Source organism: Pinus tabuliformis, chromosome 4_1 (genome assembly GCF_031772625.1).
Source record: "Pinus tabuliformis cultivar Carrire ecotype Pingquan chromosome 4_1, CPIR1, whole genome shotgun sequence".
NCBI classification, from domain to species: domain Eukaryota; kingdom Viridiplantae; phylum Streptophyta; class Pinopsida; order Pinales; family Pinaceae; genus Pinus; species Pinus tabuliformis.
In genome coordinates, this window is record NC_142303.1 from 462,948,409 (window position 1) to 462,971,836 (window position 23,428).

General features: G+C 36.1%; 1 protein-coding gene across 1 annotated transcript in view; it reads right to left on the reverse strand.

Annotated features, from left to right (window-relative positions):
* LOC149176428 (DNA polymerase epsilon catalytic subunit A-like) overlaps positions 1–23,428 on the reverse strand; it is a 125,097-nt gene that overhangs the window by 97,142 nt on the left and 4,527 nt on the right. Inside the window, 12 exon segments of the mRNA XM_089419910.1 lie at positions 127–245; positions 3,327–3,431; positions 3,943–4,056; positions 9,456–9,632; positions 10,286–10,450; positions 10,650–10,733; positions 11,200–11,322; positions 13,653–13,787; positions 13,873–13,959; positions 14,994–15,211; positions 15,619–15,713; positions 16,320–16,480. Coding sequence (XP_089276036.1) covers positions 127–245; positions 3,327–3,431; positions 3,943–4,056; positions 9,456–9,632; positions 10,286–10,450; positions 10,650–10,733; positions 11,200–11,322; positions 13,653–13,787; positions 13,873–13,959; positions 14,994–15,211; positions 15,619–15,713; positions 16,320–16,480 — 1,583 coding nt within the window.

Consider the following 23,428-nt stretch of genomic DNA (forward strand, 5'->3'; position numbering starts at 1 on the left):
GTATACCCCCTCTCTATAGATCATAGAGAAGATCCACTATACTATACAGAAAATTAACTCAAAACTCTTGAAATTGGGCTTAAAATGCCTTTATACATTGCAGAAAATAGGAAATTGCCAGCCAACCTTCTAGTAGCCATGTAGGATTCTCCTCGCCAAACCCATTCAAGTTGTCTAAGGCATGTTTTACCAGGACGATTGAAATCACATGCTGCACAAACATCATCTGTGACTATTGAAGGGGGCTGGACACAAACAAAAATATGTGCAAATTTAGTATCAAACTATCAAAACCTTAATCCATTATTGAGACGGCATTTCAAAGAAAGGTTCAACCCTTACAAAGCAAAGAGAATATAGCTTCGAGAGCAGAAGGGACTTCTACCACTCATAAATTACTATCCTAAATTTACACTTTTCTATTCAGCAAACCCACATGTTTAAAATACATCCTGATTCCAATGTCTTCTCTCTATGGTTGACTGAGTATGGAGTTACTGTTATAGCTCAGTCATATCTTTGTAATAGGGAGCACAAGAACAAACAATAAATTACAAATAAAGAGGGTACAGATGAGCAAGATTGTAAATATATTATTTTATTTTGAATAGAATTTGGGATACAATTAAAGTCGTGCAGAAACATATTATATTATTGCCTTCAAAGCTAAACACGATGACAGCTACAAAAAAGTAAATTCTAACTCTACAAAATAATGGAAAATGAGGGACTATTAATGCAAGAATCGTACTGAAAGAAATGAAGCTACGTTGTGAACCTAACATTTGGAAGATAAAATCAGAAAACACACCACTGCGGTGCAACTACAGAGGACTAAAATATTTAAGATTTAACTCCTTCCAGGTCATGTATTATAATATTTCCACCAAATTAATTAATAAATACAGAACTCCTATTGCTGGCTGACATAAATTTTGATTTATTATAACAGCAATGCTTAAAAACAGCATTGCATATATTTCCAATTTCTCCCGATATCTCTTATGTTTTCCAAGTTTTCTAGGTTGCAGACTTTTCTGAGTTTTCAGGTGTAAGTTTATGCTTTCTAATATTTCTGTAATATTTTTTATTCATGCCCATTAGTGACAAAAGCAGGTTGTAGGATCAAGAGAGATACAAGATATCCAACCAGTTGTGGGTAAACCAGAGCTAGAATAAATTTTCCAATGAGACTATCTAATTCCAACTAGAATAGATTTTTAAATTGAACCACCAAAGGTCATTTTTTTGATGTCAATGAAGATATGTGTTCAAATTGGCAACTAGGGCCAAATTCCACCTTGGGACAGCTCATTTGATGGAGATGATAATTGCATTAAATTCCTCTTTTCAAGAGGACCAAAATTGATATAAAGATCATCTCATTTGGACAAGTGGAAGTGTGATTTTGAATTTATGCCCACACATGTGCAAATTGTTCAGGTCGGCCACATCAACATGTAGGCTCAAGAAGCCCAATGGATGTGTCTCTTCACCCACAGCGAATTGTATAAATACAAGTGACCTCACACCTCATTTGGCATCATCATCACTCACACATTCTTCTCTCTCCTTGTCTCATTGGTTTGTACAGCTATTGGGCAGCTCCTCTCTCTCACACGTGTGGCAAGGACGAGTTTTCTGGGCTGAGTTGCAGGACCGAAAATTACAGGCAACAGACGAAGTTTGACTAGAATTGACCAAGGGTTTGTTGACCAGCTTTGACTGCAATTTTTGGAGGATCTTTTGTCTCTTTAGGCCGCATTTCTGGGCACAGAAATTGAGGGAATCTGGGCAGTTTGACCAGCACTGACTTCAGGGTTGACTGCAGTTTGACCACAGAAAATTACAGCAGTTTTCTTTTTCCTTTGACTGAGTTTGACCGAGCTGTTTTTGGTTGACTTTGACCTCCTTATCAGGCCAAGTTTGACTGGGGAAGACCAAGCTGTTTTGAGGATGATTTATTACTGATTTGACCAGCATTGACTTTCTGGTTAGGGCTGAAGTTTGACTGTAGTTGACTGCAGAAATTGACAGGACTGTTTTGACTTTAAATTGGGCAAGTCAATTTGATTTTTGTGCTCTCTCTCTCTCTCTCTGCTGAACTTTTGATATAATAATAAGAAGAATTGATCAAAGGGTTTTCCCCACCTTGGGTTTTTTCCTTGGCATCCACCAAATCTGGTGTCCTCTTGTCTTGTCTTGTCTTCTACATTTTGTTTCATGTTCTATCTACTTTTACTGTGAATGTGATTAATGGTTAATGTAATAGCTACTGAAAATCTAAATTGGAATTTGCTATTGGGCTGCTTAAGGAACATTAAAGTAATTGTGCTAAGCACAGAGCATGCTATTGTTAACTAAAATTAGCAATATGTCACCCAGTGAGTAGCAATCTAAATGCGTAGCATCAAGCCCTTGAAATAGTTCGATTATAAATACATTCATTCAAACAAACCAAAAAATATATATATATTATACCAACTAAAGCAACAATTGTCAAGAAAGTCAAAAGGTATGCTTAACCAAACAAAGCAAACAAATAAAAGTGAGCCAAAGAAAAAGAAGAGGATGCTAAGACTGGTGAACTCAAAATGGACAAACAGAAGTCAAATATATTACACAAGTGTATATACACACCTTGAAGAAGCTCAATACCAACAGGTAGCATAGTGTGGTTTGTGAATTGTGTGAAACTGCTCAATTCCGATAATAACACCTTTCCTCACAGATTAATAATCAATTATTCAATGTACCTCTCCTTCCACCAAAAAGAATCAAAATGCTTCATAACATGGATCCAAAACATCACTAAACATTTTTGCTTGCATGAATCAAATTCATGAATGGTAAAACATTTTTACCTTGCATGGATCAAATTCATGACTGGTTGGACTTCATGTGACTTGCAAAAAATTGAAAATGAGCTTATCCATATCTATAATTAAACAGTCTTATTATATAATGTTGGAAGAAAAATCATCTAACATAATAATTTAACCAGCTCTGTAACTAAGTTCCAAAATCTTTTTATGACTATATTTTGTTCAGATAGAATTTATTCAGATAGATAATGCTGCATGTTTGATTAAAATTTAAAACAATAGATGAGAAATAAATGAATTGTTGTTTCACATAGTATACCATTCAAAATCCGAAGCAAATCATAAGTGATTCAACCAGATCCTACCAATAAGTTTAAGTAACTTTGGTCATATATTTACTTCATGAATAATTGAGATAATGGCAACCTTCAACAGTAATAGTCCTCATTGCACACACAAATTTTTTAAGAGAAACCATAAGGATTGAAAGAAGATCAATACCTGAAGTCGATTGGTAAGGATAATGTTAGGATACATCGCTGCAACATCTAAATGATATATAAGAGGACACTCATCACGGTTCGGAACATCCCGCAGAGACTCCAACTGCAAATTATAAACTATAAATTAAAATAAAGATAAATGTGAAAAAATATGATCGTTCCCACTGATTAATTCCCATATTATTAGCTGTTATCTAAGATAATGACCTATAGATTTTAAAGTGTGTTTGAGGCAAATTTTTATTTTCTAGATATTGTAATAAAGGACTTGGCTTGGCTAGTTAAGTTTCATGCAGTCTTTATAGTAGATCATCCCTGCAAAAAGCTTGCCGCATCTACAAGCAATTTCATAGGAAATAAGATCCATATTTTTAGCAATGAGACCAAATGAGATTATGTAACAATCACCAAATAAATATGACTCCACATCAATTTAAGCCGTAAGACTTGCATGCAATGTACAATCAGATACACTTGGTTAAACTAAACAAAATCTAAAAATGTAGATCATGGAGGAACTTGCATTCAATGATGTGGAGAGTAGAATTTCAGAAGTCGCAAACTCCTTTGTGAGTTAAAGACAATTGAAATGCATGCATCTAGAGAGAGCATACCTGTCTCTTTATGTCATTTTTAACTTCCTCGTAGTTAATTACAGAATCCAAATCCATCTTCCCCTCCACTTTGATAGCATACTGAAGATCTCGATCTAGATTGTCAATTAATTGCTGCATAAACAAAGGCATAATAAAACAATGTATCCGTGCTTATCAGGTAATTGAATATTGCTTTTGAACCACAAACCTATTAAGAAAAATAAAGCCTGTCAAAGCATCTCTTAATGTAAACCTGGAGATTTAAGTACAATATGTCCAAAAAAATATTACATGAAAGTTTCACTAACATCCACAAAAAGAAAGACCTTAGAGTGCACAAAACAAATTCCTTTCATAACATCTTTACAAGGGTATGCAGAGACCACTTACTCTTCAAAATCACAAAGCCAACACCAAAAGCAAGATATTCAACTTACGAAGAGAACAACCATCCCTGATAAAAATTCCAGCAATATAATGAACCTAACTATATAAGAGGATACAGTGTTGAAAGGCAAATTATGTCTGACCAAAATTTAATAAGGTCCTCATAATGTATGATGCCCCTAAAGGATGGTTCAATCTAAACATTAGTTGGGCAACAAAAGGAAACCAAAGCAAGTTAATAAAGTCCAGATATCACAATAGAAGCATATAGTCCTTATGCATGCCATCAATGTGGGTTATGCAACGAATTATGAGTTGAGCTAATTGCATTGATCTAGTAACTAGCAACCAACATTAGCTTAAAATTTGGTAAACTGTAATTGGGGACCCTCTTTTAGCACAATATCTGATAATTACACCAATGAGAATGGAAAGCTTATTATGGTCTTTTGAAATAAGGGAATGAGATAGTCACAAATTTGTCAAAATCAAAACTGCCTATGTTAGAAGAAATTTGTAAACAAACTAGAGAGGCGTTGAGCTAGGCCTTTGAACATACAAATTAAGTCAGACAAAAATCTTTGAACCTAACTCTTTCACAAAAGCTATTACTATAGCTTGAAGAGCTTAGAATAATGTTGAAGCTATTAAGGGGTTATACATATGATAGGAGGGCCAAGGAAAGTTTGAAATGCCACAAATCAAAGCCCTAGCTATTATTTCATCCAAAGCCTTAATCCCCCATCATCAAAGCTCTATAGTAGATGCTGTCAAACGACTCAAACCTAGTTCAAGGGTCATGCCAACAATACTCAAAAGATTTTTATGGCTAAAAACCTACACCAATCTGACTTTGACTATAAACCTGCAAAGGAAAATCTTCCTAAAGAACCAAATAATTGTCTCTGGTCCACAAGACGAATCCCTTGCACCATTAGTAACAATAGAACCTGCAATCTCCCATCTCGTAATGACTAACTAGTGTAGACTGGATACCTTCAAGTCCTATCCCCATATAAGAAAACAAAGGGTCCTTGTTATGGTTGATCTTGATAGTACACTAAACATTCTTGATGGAAACATGTTAACTATTTAGCTCCCAATTTAGATACTTCTAAATGCTTTCCCACCAACATCTCAATTCTCAAGCCATAAACTTGTTCAGCGTGAAGGTGCACAAGTTGAAACTTCCTGTGAAAGAGTATATCCTCAAGGATGATTGCTATGTCATAGACGTGGGAAGAGTAGAGATGTTTTAGATGTTCGATGGCTTATTGCCATAAGAGCCTACTCTACAAACCACCAGGAGAAATCCCTCTCCAATTAAGTCAAGACAATGGACTCAAACATTTTAAAGGGCCACATTGGCTTCATAGCTTCCTCGTACTATATGGAGACAACCCCTCTTTTCTTTGTATGCATTCTTCAAAATCCACTCTAGAGGCCAAGAGATGGGTTCAGCTTGAAAATTTAGGCAAACTGATGCTGCAACAAAATCTAGAAGCATGTTTTTGCTTTTTTGGGGCTATTATATACTACTTTGCACTTTTAATGGGGCTACTCTGCATTTTTTCAGCATTTCCAACAGTTCTTCATTATTGACCTATATTGCTTGATTTTCCAACTTTGAGAACAAAGATATTTTTCAAGGGGAGGGAATGTTGTATACTTATGCTCATGATATTGGATTAAGATTATATTTTTAAAACTGTCACTTTTATATAATGAGGGCCCAATGAATTTATTAGTGACTTAAGTCTTCAGTTGGGATTTTGTTCGGATTTTGCATCATTATTGCTCTCTCATTTGTATCTCTTAGCATATTAGCAATACAATCAACCAGATTTTGGTATTTATTGGAGTTGTCTTCTCATTAGATTCATTTTGATGATAGATGTGTATGCACAGCAATTGTTGAATACAAAATCAGGCAAAGTTATGAATTTAGAGCAATTACGATGAAATAGAGAAAAGTAAGAATGAATATGTGTGTGTATAATTTAAACAAGTATAAAAATAGAACAACATCCATTATAAGAAGACAAAACATATTACCGTTCTCTTATTCAACTTAAAGAGTCAATGTACTTTATTTATATGTGATCAACACAGATGGAGGTGCAAACTTGAAGTACAAACAGAACAAGGCCACCAATTATGATGACAATTCAATTTGAAAACAAGGGTTCTCTTATACGCATTAAAAACTTTCTAAGGAGGATTTTCCGCTGACATCTTCATATTGATGGCCTCATGACTTCACTCACTCCCAATAAAGACATGATCGATAGACTAACTAGATCATAATGACTCTTGAAATCAAATGTCTAAGTCACTAAAATACAAAATAGACCTATCTCAATGGGATAACTTGGAGCTAACATCTACTCGCTCCTCTATATTAGATTGTCCTGCTAAGGCAACAACTAGATTGGCATCTCTAGTGATGTCTCTAGGCCAATTGTCAATGTTGTAAACTCATTCTTTAATTTCCTCCCCCTCATAACACATTGATGACACCATCCTCCTTGGACAAGCAACCCCACATGTATTCCTCCTCTTTGACAAAGTCATCCTTATTAATAAGGTTTTCCTCTTTGACCAAGTTATCCCCATGATGAGGTCATCGCTTTGACCAAGTTGTCTCCATTAATGAGGTCATCTCTTAGACCACGTCATCCTTATCAATAATAGCATCATTCATCTTTCATTCATACAAACCATCCTCATTCATTTTCTCATCCTTAATTGATAGGTTGTCTTGTGACTACATTATTTCATCACTCACTGCACTTTTTGGAGCTGCAGGATGGCATCATAGTTCGACCCCCTTACACACGTCGACACTGGATGCATTCACTTAATATCCTACTGGGACAATTTCATGTTGGTTCTCATAGACTCTGGATAGAGACGGGCCACCATATACCAGGATAGGATAGGATCTACCAATTGTGTCACCAACAAGAGCTAGAGACGGAGACACACATCATTTTTAGGTGCCCCCTATACTATGAGATCGGAGGACACTATCATTGTCTATATCAATGATTTGGGAGGCTCCCTCTCTACCTTCTTCATGTACCAGGACCAATGATGCTTAGCACTCTTCATTGGGGAGATTTTAGGCCACATATCTTAGCACCTACAAACCATGCCTTACCCTGGGGTGACTATGAAAATCACCTCGTACTTTCATGTGGATTCGTTAAACCAGGGACACAAGTGACAGGCAAAAGTTCATAATGCTCCAAACAATAGAAGGATGAGATCTCAAAGTCTCTTCTCAGGCTTCCACTCAGGGAGATCGACAAATACCATTGAGACTAGTTCGACAATGCCAAACCATACATCAATTCACAGGTTCTCAAAAAGCACCAAATGGATAAGCTCTAGACAATTCTAGAGCAAGGCACTCCTCACACATTCAACTACCTCCCAATCCCATAGGAGCGGCCAAAGACCTATTCAAAGTTTCTTCCTTTTGACCTTGAATTCTAGGAATATCCCTCGCTCATACATCTCCCCAAGGATCATAATGGTAAGATCCATTGTTGGCCCCAAGGGACTTCGACAGCGAACCTAGTACTCAATTCGCCTCCCTCACCATTAGCCATTAGACTCAAGGGCCCCTGACATCTCTAGCTCCATTGCCAAACCCTACCATCTCACTCACTCATTCCTTTTTAGTGGGACATTACTATTCTGTATCATGCCGCAAACTATTGAGTATTTTGTATTATACCACAATCTCTTATATATGTGTCGCAACAGCACTACCATTGATTTCTCTCTATATATGTTATTTTTAGCACTTTTTAGGGGATGTGCTTGCACTCCCACATTGTATTCATACTAATTATACTCTTCTTCAGACCCATTGATGTACTTTTGTGATTATCAGTTGAGCATTAATAAATTTACTTATCGAAATATCCTCGGGTAGTTTTTGCCCTTAGGGTTCTACATGTCTAGGGTTTTTCCAAAAAAAATTATACAATAGTGGTGCACATTTATTCATCAAATTAACAGTAGATAGCACTGAATAACATAAAGATTCCCAACAATATCTCTAACAGTACTATGATTCTTCAACAATTCACAGTAAATGAGGACAAACTGCCAAGGAACATTCAGCCAATATTATGCCAATGACTATAATTAGGGCCAACTATCAAGCCTATACACCCATAGCAATTCTCAATTGTAACAGTGTTATTCAATAGTACTGAAACAGTGATATTTAAGAGTGCTGAAATCAAATCAGAGAGATTATTCACAATAGTTCTTTCACTAATCATTAAGTTACCCTTAAATTTCAGTCCTACTAAAGGTCTTGCTGGCTAAGTATCTGGTAAACTCACTTCCATAGGGGTCTAAGCCCCTTGTTGCCCTTAACAGTCCAGAAATACATCCTTTAATGTGTCTACTGCCACACAGAAATTTTATTTCGGCCTGCAGCCCTAGACTGCAGCCCTGGTCTGCAGTCCTGCGGCCACGTGGTCTAAGGCCAAATACCACACTCGTTGTGCCTCAGGAAAACTTGGATGTTAGGTTCAGGTCGAATTTCATAAATAGTCCTTTGTTCTATAGAGACTTCTCTCTTACCAACCAATATAGTGTTATGTTGCTTCAAGTGGATAGGTTGTACCAAAACAGAGAAAAATGGTGTCTAGGTAGGGTGGGATCACCTCCACCAAAGCTAATAAAAAAAATGGGTCTTAAAACCCTCAAAGCCTCAGGCTCAAGAAAATCAGAGATATTTCAACCCAAATTGATGATGATAAATGACTCCAACTCTCCTTTATTTATAGATTTCCCCATGGGATTCCTCAAATGTGAGGGGTTGCAAGTGCAACCCCCAATTTGGGCTTTTGCCCCAGCCAACCCAAAATTTACCCAATGTTGCCCCAAACAAGCATTCACATTCTTCTAGCATCAATACTCCATCCATCAATTCAAGATGGTTGTCTAAGGTATTTGGGTTGGAACTTGGAACTAATCCATTCTCCCTCAATGTTTAAAACATTAAATCATTAATACTATTTGTTCATTGACTATTTGTTTCCTCAAATGGATCAATAATGTTTTGTCAAATTGCCTTTACACTACTACTAAACCTCTACAAAAAAAATTTACAGCACCTGATATGCTAAGGGATCAAGACGAAATTTTGTGGGAAGATCCGAACGAAAGACACCAGATTCAAGACATTCAACGTGGCCTCCAATGTATGTCTCGCTCTCAAGAAGGTGCCCCTTGGAAAACCTTTCTGGTTCAGCCTGGTGCTTGTTAGGACAAATGATATTTCCCTTGAATGCCTGCAAAAAATGTTTCAGGAGTCAATACCTAAGATGACAATGGTAAAGTTACATCTCATGATCTCTAAAAGATATATGGACATGAGATCATTTCAAGAGAGTAAATTCTTTCAGAAAACTTATTCAACAAAAAAAAGATAGTCATTAGCAAGATAATCTTATTATTCTCCAATAATGGAAAAAACAAAACCCAACATTATGATAGTTGAGGAAAGCATTCAGCACAATATTAAAAAAAGACTGGACAAAATAGCTATAACAACTATGCTTGTTTTCCTTTCCAAAAAGTAAAAGCCCAGCCACAAAATTCCAAATGGAACATTTTATTTTCTTTCAGAGGCAAGCAGACATCAGCAAGGATGATGGCCCGGAGAACAGAACAGCAGGAAACCAATTAGGAAACAAACAATGTTAAAAATGTTTCCTAGCAACTGGAGCATTTAATTTTCAAAACTACAAACTGTGACTTCTATATTTTATATGCTGTTTGCACTAACGCTTTATCATGATGTGAGAACTGGAACATGGTAATTTTATGAGCCCTTGTAAAAGGTACTTTCAACAAAAGATTGCTTGCAAAACATAAACCTGTTACAAACTTCTCACGAAAATTTTATAAAAAAAGAATAGCTATCCAAAAAAAATCAACTCACCTGAACCATAAGCAACATTTCACATAAAGTTCCACTTCCTTTGCGCAAAACTTCATCAGGAGGCATAGGAATTATTGTTGCAAGGGAGAAGATAAAAGGATGTACATATGTCATGTAAAGGTAATATGTTGCAACAGCATCAGAAACTGAATAAGATGCCATTATCTGCACAAAACAGTCATCAGGAAGACATTTGATAAACCAAAAGAAGGATTATAAAACAAAAATAAAGCCATACAATATTTGAACAAGTTAAGTAAAACATATAAGTTGTACGATGATGAAATTATCTCTTAGCTATTGTTGAAGGATTAACAATGTTAAAATGAAGACGATAATACTTCATGTGCGTCATATGACAAACCTGGGGTTTTTCCATTGCAAAGCGGACCATATCTTCTGGATTCACCTCCAATGGATCATAACCTAACTTAGCTTTTGTGACAGCCTGCAGTTGAAATCAAGAGCACTGGGAATTTATAATCAAAGATATAAGTTGTACACAGCAAGGATTCAGAAGGCATGGAGATGTTCAAAATCAAACACAAAATCAGGCAGTTCAATTCTTTATTATACATCTGGCCAAAGACCTAGTTTCTGCTGAGTTTGGATCAGCACACTCAAGCAACAAAAGGTCCTCAGAGTTCCAATATGAACCACATTGGAGAAAAAAAATGCTATTCTATTTCTTCACATACTATTGAAAAAATTGATAGAAGAGACCACATAGAAATAAAAGCCAATAGAGAAACTTAACATGAAAGAAATCACTTCACTGAACTAACAATGACAAACAATTAAGACAATTCATGTGATCCATTTGTTTGATTTTTGCTGCTTATACAGTATCAAATTAGTTTTGTAAAATGCACTTGATCTTAAAATAATAGAGCTCTAGCGGCTTAGTTTAAGACCTTGAGACCTTGGCTGCCCTGTGGTAGATAACTGTCACGCTTAACCCAAGCAAAGCAATCCAAATGGCATGCAAATTTAGCACGGCATTCTCCTTGAACTTGATCACAACGAAAACCAATTTCCTGCAATTGGGAACAGTATTAGTAGAAGAGAAACAGCAGAAACCTTTAGTAGTCAGAAACAGAAATACAATTAACAGACAATAGAAAATAAATCCCATGAAAACCCATCTCAAACACATCTTCAACAATTTGAATAAATCAAGAAAAGGAAACCCCTGAAAGCCAACAAAAATATCTCAACTTAGCACATGTAATGAGTTCTCCTATTGTGCCAGGAAAGAGTATAGAACGGATAAAATAAAATAAAAATAAAAAAACTCCAAAATTCGTGATGGTAATTGCCAGAGCCAAAATGAATTTTCCAGTTTAAGCTATGCAAGATGTTGAAATTGAAAACATGCTAAGGTCCTCCAGTGACCAAATAATGTTCAATGGGACTGAAAGACAGCTTGGCATGTAATGTCTACAATACATCAAATGAAACAGTGATTGATGCATCTCACTCAGGATGTAAGGTACATAATACATCCAGAGGAGTGATTGATGCATCTCCTGAGAAAAATGTATCCAATTGTTATCAGAATTTAGAAAACAAATAAAAGGGAGAGAGAGAAGGGAGAGCAAAGCTGACTAAGTTATATTATTATGACAAAAGGCGGTCTACTTTTGAAATGCACTCTGTAAACACTAGCTATGCGTGGTCTAGTAGTTACTCCACATAGCTAGGATAAAATGACCGAAAGTGAGGTAACGACTAGCACACAGTTTAGCCACCATCTATGACATTTAATTCACTGATAACATAGTGATGAATGTTACAAAAGTGGAATCACTTGTGGCCAGGAAGAAGTTGAGATATGGTGGTATCTGGTCTTATCTCTAAAAGGATCTATGCCTTCAACTCTACATATTTAACTGGATACCTCTCTCTACTGCCATTCAAGGTAGACCTCTTAAAAAACTGTATCCCACAGAACTCCCATGTTCTGCCTCTGGATTAGCATACATTTGGGCTAGGTTTGATGACAAGCAGTCCCTGTACACTGTCTAAGTCTCTGACCACCATTTTGAGGAGACTAAAGTTCTAAAGGCTGCCTTTTTCTGCAAGGACTCAGATGAAACAGGTCTAGAGAGTTATGTATTTATCCTCCATATGCACAGTGCTGATTGTATAAGTTTCTTCCTATGGAAGAAAGAGATCTTGTGCAAAAAGTGCCTTACATCCCCAATCATAATAACTGATGACAGAGAACACAGAACCCCAAGAATCTCTAAACAGAAGTGACCAAAAAAAAAAGTGGCGAGGATGAAGAGGCATTCAATACTTTCAGAATAGTCTAGCTTTGCTCTAAGGAAGGGATATAGAATAAGATTAAGTCCTATAAATACATAAACATTTCATATATCAAAGAGACGAAGCAACAACAGAGTATGTTACCTTAAATCACTGCTAACGATGCATACATCTCTTCATCTTTACTCTTGCAAATGCAAAACAAACAAGGTAAGCACAGACTGTTCTTCCCAAGTGGAGTGGTTGGAGAATAGAGGGTTCAAATTTAATTTATGATAGTTGAAAACATATCCTTGGTTGCAGAACAATGCGGGAATTTTAAGAGGTAGAGCAAAATTTCTAAAAGCGTCAAAGACCAGAACAAATACCATATGCATTGGAACCCTGAAATGTCCACTATGTGGATCGAATCCATATGCACAGTGCTGATTGTATAAGTATTTGCATAAGTTTATTCCTGTGGAAGAAAGAGATCTTATGCAAAAAGTGCCTTACATCCCCGAGAATCTCTAAACAAGGGACCAAAGAAAAGTGGCTAAGATGAATAAGATCAGAAGGAAGGTTGCTGACCAAGAGGCATTCAATAATTTTAAAATAGTCTAACTTTTCTCTAAGGAAGGGATATAGAACAAGAATAACTCCTATAAATACATAAAGATTTCATATAGCAAAGAGACGAAGCAACAACAGAGTATGTTACCTTAAATCATAGGTGATGATGCACACATCTCTTTATCTTTACTCTTGCAAATGCAAAACAAACAAGGTAAGGACAGACTGTTCTTCCTAAGTGGAGTGGTTAGAGAATAGAGGTTTCAAATTTAATTTATGATAGTTGAAAACCTATCCTTCGTTGCAGAACAATGCAGGAATTTTAAGAGGTAGAGCAAAAATTTTAAAAGCGTCTAAGACCAGAACAAATACAGTATGCATTGGGACCCTCAAATGTCCACTCTGTGGATCAATAAATTCGTCATAATACATTGAATTATGAATAATAAACTTCTGTCGCAATTAAGCATAGCAAATGAAAGAAAATCCAGCAACAATCAGCAAGCATAAGATGCCAGTAATTTAGATAAGGAAAATAACATACATCACTCATTTTCATCCCATGATGCATAGCCCGTTGCTCCACGAAAGGCCAATCAAAGAAATCTCCATTATACGTCACATAAACACCAGGCTTTAATTCTTGCATGTGATTGAACCACCGCCTAAGGAGCTCTTTCTAGAAAACATAGCAAACTTCCAAGAGATCAATACTTGTTTTCAGAATGATAATCTTAGACACAAAAAGTAAATGCCAGATCTACCTCATTTGGCATATTCGCTACTTTGAAATTTCCTTCAAATTCTGGCTTTGGAGTATACTCCAAGTCTTCAATGTCTCCCCCTACACACTGAGGAAACAAACCAAAAGGAGTTGAAAAACAAAGGAAGAGCAGTGAAGTCCATGACAATCAATGGAGAATCAATCTGCAAACAATAAAAATATATATGTCATTTACAAACAAAAATCGGCTTGGTTTAGTGGCATGCACTAAAGGAAAATATAGATCACCTGTTTAATTGTTTCATTCCTCCTGTATTGGCAAAAGAACCCATTTATTTTGGAGGAATCAATTTTTACATAATCAGAGCCTTTTCCATCAAAATCCAGGGCATATTATAGGTTGATTAAAAATTTTATTATAAAAAGGTTAGAGAAGGAGCTTGATGAACGAGAGTTTCAATACAAACTGACTTCAGTGCAGACAGATTAATCATGGATTTAAAAGCAGTACAATCTACGACCTCTATAAAACATAATTAAAAAGCAAGAAAAGACTGTTTCAGAGCTATATAGACTTTTACATGCATGACTCAGTAACTTACAGAAGGAAAAATCAAAGTATCATCTAAAAATGTTCTAGTTTCCAAAAGATTAATTGAGTCTGTCAATGTATGTACACTTGCGGCATAGTCCAACTGGAAGAGACATTATCATTTATCACCTACTCCCAGATATTTATTACTTGATGCAGCTGAATTGAGAGTAAATACTAAAAATCATTTCCAAAGCTTCAAAGAATATTGTTAATATGATTCAAAAAGGGCGAGAAGCTTCAGAACATTTGCAATGGAAACCTAGGACTTCCTTGTGCAAAAGCTAGCCTCCATCCCCTGAAATCTCACCCTCTCGTACAGGAACTTGCATACATTTCCATCCTAAAATCACATCATTCAGTTTTTCCATGAATACTAGTTTCCCTACAATAAACCAACTTTTGGTTTTGCCCAAGACATTACCTATTTCTCCATTTACTAGAACAGTATAATTCTCTGTTTCCAATTAACACCACTCTCCCTCTCTGACCAGTTTAAGATAGATGAAAGAATGCTCAAAGCAAAGACTAGGACAAATAAGTATAAAACAATGACAAAGTGTTTGTACCTCTCGATTTATAATAAGGTAGCCTTGACCATCCACCATGTATGATATCATCATTATCATGTCATACTCAGCATCAGGGAATTTCAAAGGAAGCTTGGTTGTCTCTATATCGAAAGCACACACGCAAACTTCAGCTCGTTGAAGTAGATCTGCCCTCTTTTCCAAGGTAACTTTTGAAGAGTCCACTTTAACAGTGTACCATTGTCCACATCTTGCATCTGCAGGATAATTCCAAATTAGTAAAGAATGAATTGTATAGTTTTATGGTTATATAAAAGCTCTTGCTGCAAAGGCTGTTGAATGAGGAGTTATGATGTAGAGACAAGCCATTCTTTGTTCAAAAGCATATTAAAAACATAACAGTATGCTACTATGCTTGACTGAATTGAAATTGCATTTTTTCCATAAACCTCTTGCTTATCATTAAAATAGTATCAGATTTGCAATGTATCATTAAACAACCAATACTGAATCAGTGTAGTGTACGCGACAAAGTTTAGGCATACAAATGAATTCCACTAAGCTTGCCAAAAAGCTTTTACGGCCAAAAGAATAGCAATATATCTGCAACCCATCAAGAAACTCTAGATTTTATTAACAAAAACATAATCCCAAAGCATCTCACCATTATCAATAGCAAAGCGAACATGATAAGGCACATCATACTCCCGCATTCCAATTATGCAGTCCAGATAATCTTGTATCCTTTGCTTGTTATCACTGCATATAATAAGCACCAAATAAGTATGAGGCATAAAAAAGCTCAGATCAGTCATGTGAAAATAGCAAAGGTCAAATCAAAACGAGATGGATAAGCATATACGTTAATCTCTTTCCCACAGTTGCAACTTGCATATATAGCTTTGAAATTTATCATCTATGTTTAGCAAGGACTGTTGAAGAATTACTTATTCCCATAAACAGTTTGATGGATAATAGCTCCAAGAGGTAAATTCTACAAACGAGGCAGGATAAATGACTAGTACTTTGAGTGTCCATGCCTTTGTATGTGCCTTTGTGTGTATGTCGCTCAGTTTGTCAGGGAGGGTTAATATATATTACCATAAATAATGAGTGATTAAATCATAAGCATAAATGGTGATTTAGATCCATCTTAACCCAGGCTTTTATCTTTGTAAACACTTAATAGATATTGGGTTAAGATGGATCTATGTTAGTTCATATGCAGACTGAAAATTTATAACATCAATCTGTTCAGAAGAACTAAACATATTTCGAAGTAACAGACACTATAAAATGTCATCCTTAAAGTAAGAACAATTCCCATAATTTACAAAAACAAATGTTCCCCTAACAATAAATTACCTCCTCCCAGAAAAAAATGATTCAAAGGCCTCACTTGCTTCAAGTTTAGCCTGGTTCCTTTCAACAACAGGAAGAAGGTCACTTTTGACATGTGTTAGGTCCTGAACAGTATCAAAGCTGACCTTAAGATATGTTCTACACATGCCTGATAGATGATTTTTCTGCAATAACAAGATACCAACCATTAGTTTACAAATTATTTTATACAAATAGACTTGAAATACATAAGCACCAACTTGTTACAGCAAAATAAGGGATTAGAGTGAATGACACGTAATAGTTTGAACATTACGCTTGTAGTCAGTTATTTTTAGGCATGATTAAAGATTACTATCTTATTAGCATATATTTTTAGCTTTTGATAGCAATAATGGCACCAAGCCCACAGGAGCATGGTCTAGCAGCAAGCAGACAGGTGATTGGGCTTGTATTAACATGGAAACCTGGATTCAAACCCTCGTCAGTGCTAGTGAGTGCAGATGACGCCAGGTGCAAGTCCTGGGTGACTTTGACAGCATAGATGTACCCCTCATAATGCAGCAGCTTAGCCAAAGAGATTTTAGAGCTCCCTGGTTATAGTGTCGGCATGAAGAGAGTGATGTATAAACAAATGTGTTGTTGAAGGAAATGATTCTTCTGCTGCTACTGTTGGTGCTATTGGAGAAGCTTCTTCTACTACCAATTCAAAGTTTTCTTTAAAAACAGACTCCTAGTATTCCAAAAAAAGGCAAGCTACTTCCTCAAATTCAACCTCGTTTGACAATACAGGGAAAATTAGACCTTGCAATTGCACATTTTTATGCACATGAAATATTGTTTAAGGCAGCATCCTCTTCGTTCACTGAGATGGTGTATGCTATAGATAAGGGACCTTGAGGTTGCATACCCATAGTACATGAAAATCGCCACGCTAGTCTCCTTGGTAAGGAGAAAGCAGAGGTTGACACTCTCAAGCCAAATCTGATGTGAGTGATCAAAGGAATGCTCCATTTTATGGTTGGATGGATGGATAGAATATTTAAACAAACCCTTATTGAACACAATTGTTTCTCATCTTTCATGGCCATAGATCTTGCGGTCCATATACATTGTAAATTTCAGAGGAAAAAATTATATTTTAGCCGGAGGTTCTTTGTGAAGCTGTGAAAGATGCTAGCCCATCTAATTACATGCAAGCCATTACAGATGCAGCTCCCACATATAAAGCTCTAAGTTTGCTGTTACAAAATAAGTCCAAGCATATATATTGGAAGTTTTGAGTTCGTGCCATGAAGAATGTTCTTGAGCTTTGATCGGGTAAAAAATTATATCACCAAGATCAAAACATCCATGTTCATAATCAACCACCAACAACTCCAGTCAATATGCAGGTTGTGCACTAGGATAGAGCTCTTATAACTTGCAGATACACATTTTTCTTTTATAGTTGACTTTGCTTAAGGTGCATGAAGCAATAACTACCATAGCTAACGGCAACATATGAGCTAACTGGAGTCAATCAAATTCTATAGCCGGCAGGGAAGTTATGAGACTAATTTTGGATGACGAGTTTTGCTTTGAGATAAAATTTATTGTTGATGTTGTTGACCCTACAGTTGATGTCGTCCACTTTACAAACACAAATTCACCTTGTTTATGATAAGTATATAAAACAAATGTGAGTAAAAAAGGTTACAAACAAAAGGAATGAAGAGCATTATCAACAGATGGAAGAGAGGCTCCAGTGGTGGAAACACCTCAACACACCACTAAGCATAGCAGCTTATGAATTAAACCCGAGGTGGTATGATGTAAAACAGGCAAAAGAGAGAACAACATTTAGTAATGCAAGGGTGGCATGCCGCTTCATGCAATTGTGAGAAAAGTATTTGTAGATAGAGAATGAATAGTCTTCTTTCTATCTTCTTCCCTCCTTATACAATAGAGAATGAAGATACCTACCTTTGTTTGACCCAAAGGAAGTGTAATCACTGCCTTGTTTATTCTTGAAGTTTAACTATTATAGTTTAAGTATGGAAGTTTTATTTTAAATTTACATTTATTTTTTATGAAATGTATATTTATATAGAGTCCTAATAGTTAACTCAAGGTTTTGACTTGTCATGTTGAAGCCATATTGCTAAGGAGATCACGAGGTTCCTCTGAAAAAAAGGAGATCATGAGGTCACATTCATCTAGGTCCCTTGGGATTAGGCATACATGTTGTTTGCCAATAGCATTATCTTAGGTACCATTCATGAAACATGAGAAAAATGTATTTATCGATACACACATATATGGATAGTATTGGCCAATACCTCAAATCAATGTGCCCAATTTTACTAATCCATACCGAGTACTTGATATCAATATCCAATAGGCACCCAGTTCGAACCCCCTTGCGCGAGGCACACTAATCTATGCTAACAAGTTTACTAGAGATGCCATCCATGACAATTTTACACTTATCATGATATTATCACTAAAATCCAAAGTGGTGATATTATCACTTGTATATATTGCAATAATTTGAGGTTTAAAATTTATCATGATAATTTGGCATTATAGTGATAATTTTAGTAATTATCACAATAATTTGGAAATTATCGCTATGTCAACATCAATATCACCTTATAACCAAATTCTTAGTTATTTACCAAACATTTTACAAAAGTGAGTTAGGGGATTGAGCTTTGAGGATATTACCAGCCTAGAACCATCTTAACTCTAGATCTACCAAGCGTCGAGAAGGATCAATTCTCTTTTCACTCAAAAAGAGGCTTGGTAGATCGAGAATTAAGATGGATCTAGTCTAGTTTAATTATTGATTATAATTAACTATAATTATAATTATTTATTTTAATTTATTTTAATTTATTTATTTATTTATTTATTTTTATGTAATTTCACGGAGTCTAAATGTTTTAATTAATAATTATAGTAATTATTTTTCTATTTTATTTTATCTTTATTTTTGCGTAATTTGACCAAGTCAAAATGTTTACAGAACAAGACATGACAAGACACGACAACATCTCTTCCATACTAGGCTGGACTCCTGGAGAGCACCTCTCGACGCAATCGACTATTTTCCATTAAGCAAATGAGGGAAAATCTCGACGCAATCAACTATTTTCCATTAAGCAGATGAGGGAAAATCTATTGTTTTCATTTCCCGTGATTCATCTCATGAGATAAATGCTCTAGTATCCTAATAATTAATAGTAATATTAAATTCTTAAAGTAAAAGTATGATTCATATTTATCCTTTTACTTAAATTTTTAGGATGTTTGGTTCCAAGTTCCAACCTCATAAGATTTCATGTGGAGAAAGTAGAATTTTAGATCCCATTCAAAAATTAGTAGACTTCACAATTTTCAAGATTTCAAGGTTAGCGAGATTGCAACGTTTCCAATTCCATTATGTATGAGGATATGGAAATGACATTTAATCAAGAGCACCAAGCCCTTTACATACCACAATGTTGGTGGCATTGATTGTTGAACTCCTTTGTCATGAGGGCCAAGTTAGGTAAGATGGAGAGAGTAAAAGTTTATGGATAATATTGACTTGATCACCAAGAAATGGGTGGCAAGGCCTTGTTCTAGGGTTGATGGAGTATATGGATTCTTTAGATTGCCTAAAACTTGCAAAGGAGTAAGGATATTTTAATGCCCTAGTGTCAAAACCCTATCTATTACCTCTATGGGGGGTCAAAATTCACTTGGGAGAGCTAACATGAGGTCACCCAGGAGATTGGCATTTACATATCATACTCTGAGTAATGAATGCAGTAGTATGACCTAGTTTCAATAAAATTGATTTTCAACGAATTTAGGGCACAATATATAACCTAGATCACCAATTTATTCCATACATTAGAAATGAAATCAAACATGTTCAATAAGAAAGCACTTACAAGACAATATGCATGTACAATCCAATCATTGATCCAAGGCAACTTCTATGAAGACAAGAATATAGCTCCAAAACAAATTTTGCTCCATAGATCTCATCTCTCCAATAGGAACAAGAAGTCGAAATTCTCAAGTAGAGAGGTCGAGTTTACAAGTGATGATGATGACAAATGAAAAGGTCCTCTCCTCTATTTATATGAGGAAGACAAGTTCTAATTTTACAATAAATCCCCTAAAAGACAAGTAAAATCACAATAGATCCTTGGGTTACAAGCCAACCCAACTAGCTTAAACAATAAATCAAATGACAGCCCACACGTGTGAGCTACGAGGCCTCATAAGGTTGACATCATCCACTAAATGAGCTCCAAGTGGCAAGTGTTGAGGCTTTTGAATGCCAAGTTTGGTGTAGACGCCCCTAAAAGTCATCCTCTGAGGGTTGGCCCTCAGATCTCTGTCAATATTCCTCAATGGACCCCCAAAATCCAATTTGGGGCACCAAAGATGATCTCATAGATCTCCAACTACTCAAAATGCCCATCTCTACTCCAACATTGAAGGATTTCCAAGTGTTACTAGGCTTCCCATGTCTTAGAAGGTGAGACCATCCTCATATGGGCCCTAAATCCATTGCCATCCCTCATATGGTGGCAGGTGCTAAGGCCAGCCTGGGGGTATGTTGGTCCAGGTGTATCATCTTGAAGAATCATCACAATGTAGTGCAAAGTGGCAAAACTCTCTAAGTGCAGGAGGTAACCAAGGGTGGTATGATGTGTTGCTACTCCTCAAAGACCTAAGGCTCTCAACGCTTCACCTGCGGGTGCCAATATGCTTCTCAAATGGCTTGGGTACCTGTGGGTAAGGTGCCCAAGGCCTGGGTTGCTGAACCACCTGACAATCACAACATAAAGTCTAGTGAAAGCAACCAGTCATCAAGGACAATAATCATTTTTGCATCTAAGTAAACTAAGCTTGAATGTAAAGGGTTATTTAATACTTCAAATAAGGCTTCCCTATCAAAATCAAGGTCTTGAACTTGCAATGGTGTTTCTTCTCTAGGTAGGAGTAGCTAAAGGACAACCCTATTAAGTGTTTCCAACCCCTAAGAGGAAGTAACATTTCCTCAGTCCACCCTTCAATTAATAAGTGTCAGTGAATAATAATGATGGTACAGAGGGGAGAAGACTTCATGACCAAGTGCCATGGTCAAAGGGACCAGCATGGTGTGGATCCACATCCTAAGTGTATAGATGTGAGGAGGGAGCAATTGTGGATGCATGAGTTACCAACTCAGCCTTTGCTTTCCACCCCTTTCGTGTGCCTTTTACTTTTGCTTGATTTTTCCTTGTATTAATGCTCTTAGCTCAAGGGTTAGAGATTGCTTTGAATGATGTAGAGAAGTTGTATTACCCCTTAAGAATGGGTCATTTCATTGCCCATCGGGGTTGGAACATGCAAGGGTTCCTTTTTATTGATGTAATGGGGCAAAATTGGCCCAAAAACTGGGTGATGGCCATAATGAGTGAGGTAGAGCTCATGTTAGGCCTTTGCCAACGTGTTAATTTGTAAGTCTCAACCATATTTTGCATTTTGATTTTGTTTTGTGGCCATTACATGCTCTTTCCTTTTCTTTTAGTTGCATCAACCTCCTAGGGCAAATTTTCGAGCCTTACCCAGGTATGTGGATGTATGGGTACCAAATCCCAAAGAACCAAAGGTCAATTGAACCCTAAGAGTGGATGTGAGATAAGGGCTTGTAATGTATAATGGAAAATGGTAGATATGGAATAGGGATAGGTGGAACTACATTCTCTCAATCAAGATTTCTCAAATAGTGCCCCTCTTGTACCCATTGGGCTATTAGGGGAGGTGCCACTAGACTAGGGTTGAAGATTAACCCCCCATTTAAGGTGAGGGAACAAGATCACGGTCAAAACCCCTCCTTCCACGTTACCCCATAATCCATATCAAATGCCCCAAATACAAACAAGTAGAAGCACCCAATTGCAAAATAAATAAAATGCCTTTTGATCAGAAGCCCACTTTCATTGATGTGCTCTTTCCAAATGGTGAGAATCATATGACTGATACAGGTGGCAAAAATCTATAATGGCACGTCATCAGCGAGTGGTGGCTATCAAGGGTTGTTGGTTGGCCAACTAGATGTATAAGAGTGGGAGAAATAATTTCTCCTATATGGCTACCCATTTTGGTGGGTAACAAAGCCTATTTGTTCAATTTTTTGTTTATATACGGATCGCACCAGGTGTTATTTAGGTTATACACACCCTTACTTGCTATATACATGAGAAACTTTGCATATTTGTGTATAATGGTTTGGATTCATATGGATACACATGAATCTATATGTTCTTTTCAAAATTTGAATATTTGTGTTTTTTGGTTGACTGGTCCCTTGGTCCAATTTTTTCAGTTCTAGTCCAGATCAAGTTTTTTGGGGTCGACCAATCTAGTGCTTATAACATTGTCCAACATACTGTGACCATTTTCCATCAAGCAAACAAGGAGAAATTTGTTGTTTTCATTGCCATGATTCATCTCACAAGATGTAATTATTTTTGTTTTGATGTAATTTTGGATTATCCGGTCAAAACTTATGACTCGAGACAGGTATCATATTTCAATATTGATGTCTAATGTACCAGTTGGCATCTTATATATTAGTTTTATAATTTTATTTTCATATTTACGTAGCAATGTGTTTGTTTGATATTGAAGTTGCCTTTGAAATTTAAAAATTTGGGAAAAAAATGATCATATTTCTATTTTTAAAGTTTCCCAATAATTTCTAATAGTTTACCCAAACTAACAATTTATCAAACCCTTGACTATAAATTTCCAATAATGATAAATGTAACATTGATTCATGAATATAAGGATGTATCCCTTGGATTTCCTCATAAAACATTATTTAGTGAAAAAAAGGTATATAAACAATTTACTCTCAATCTCAATCTAAATGCCAAAACGTCCTCCAAAATTTGATGGTATACACAACCCCATAAGGCTAAAGTTAGATCTCTAATATCACTATCGTCCTCATCACTATTGTCCTCTATGGAATAGACATCAGAACTAGATAGTAAACATCATAGGAGCTTCACACCATGAGAAATAGATAGAGTAAACACAATACTATTGCAATAGTCATGGACTAAATAAAAGTCAATCCATACAACGGATTACCAAAT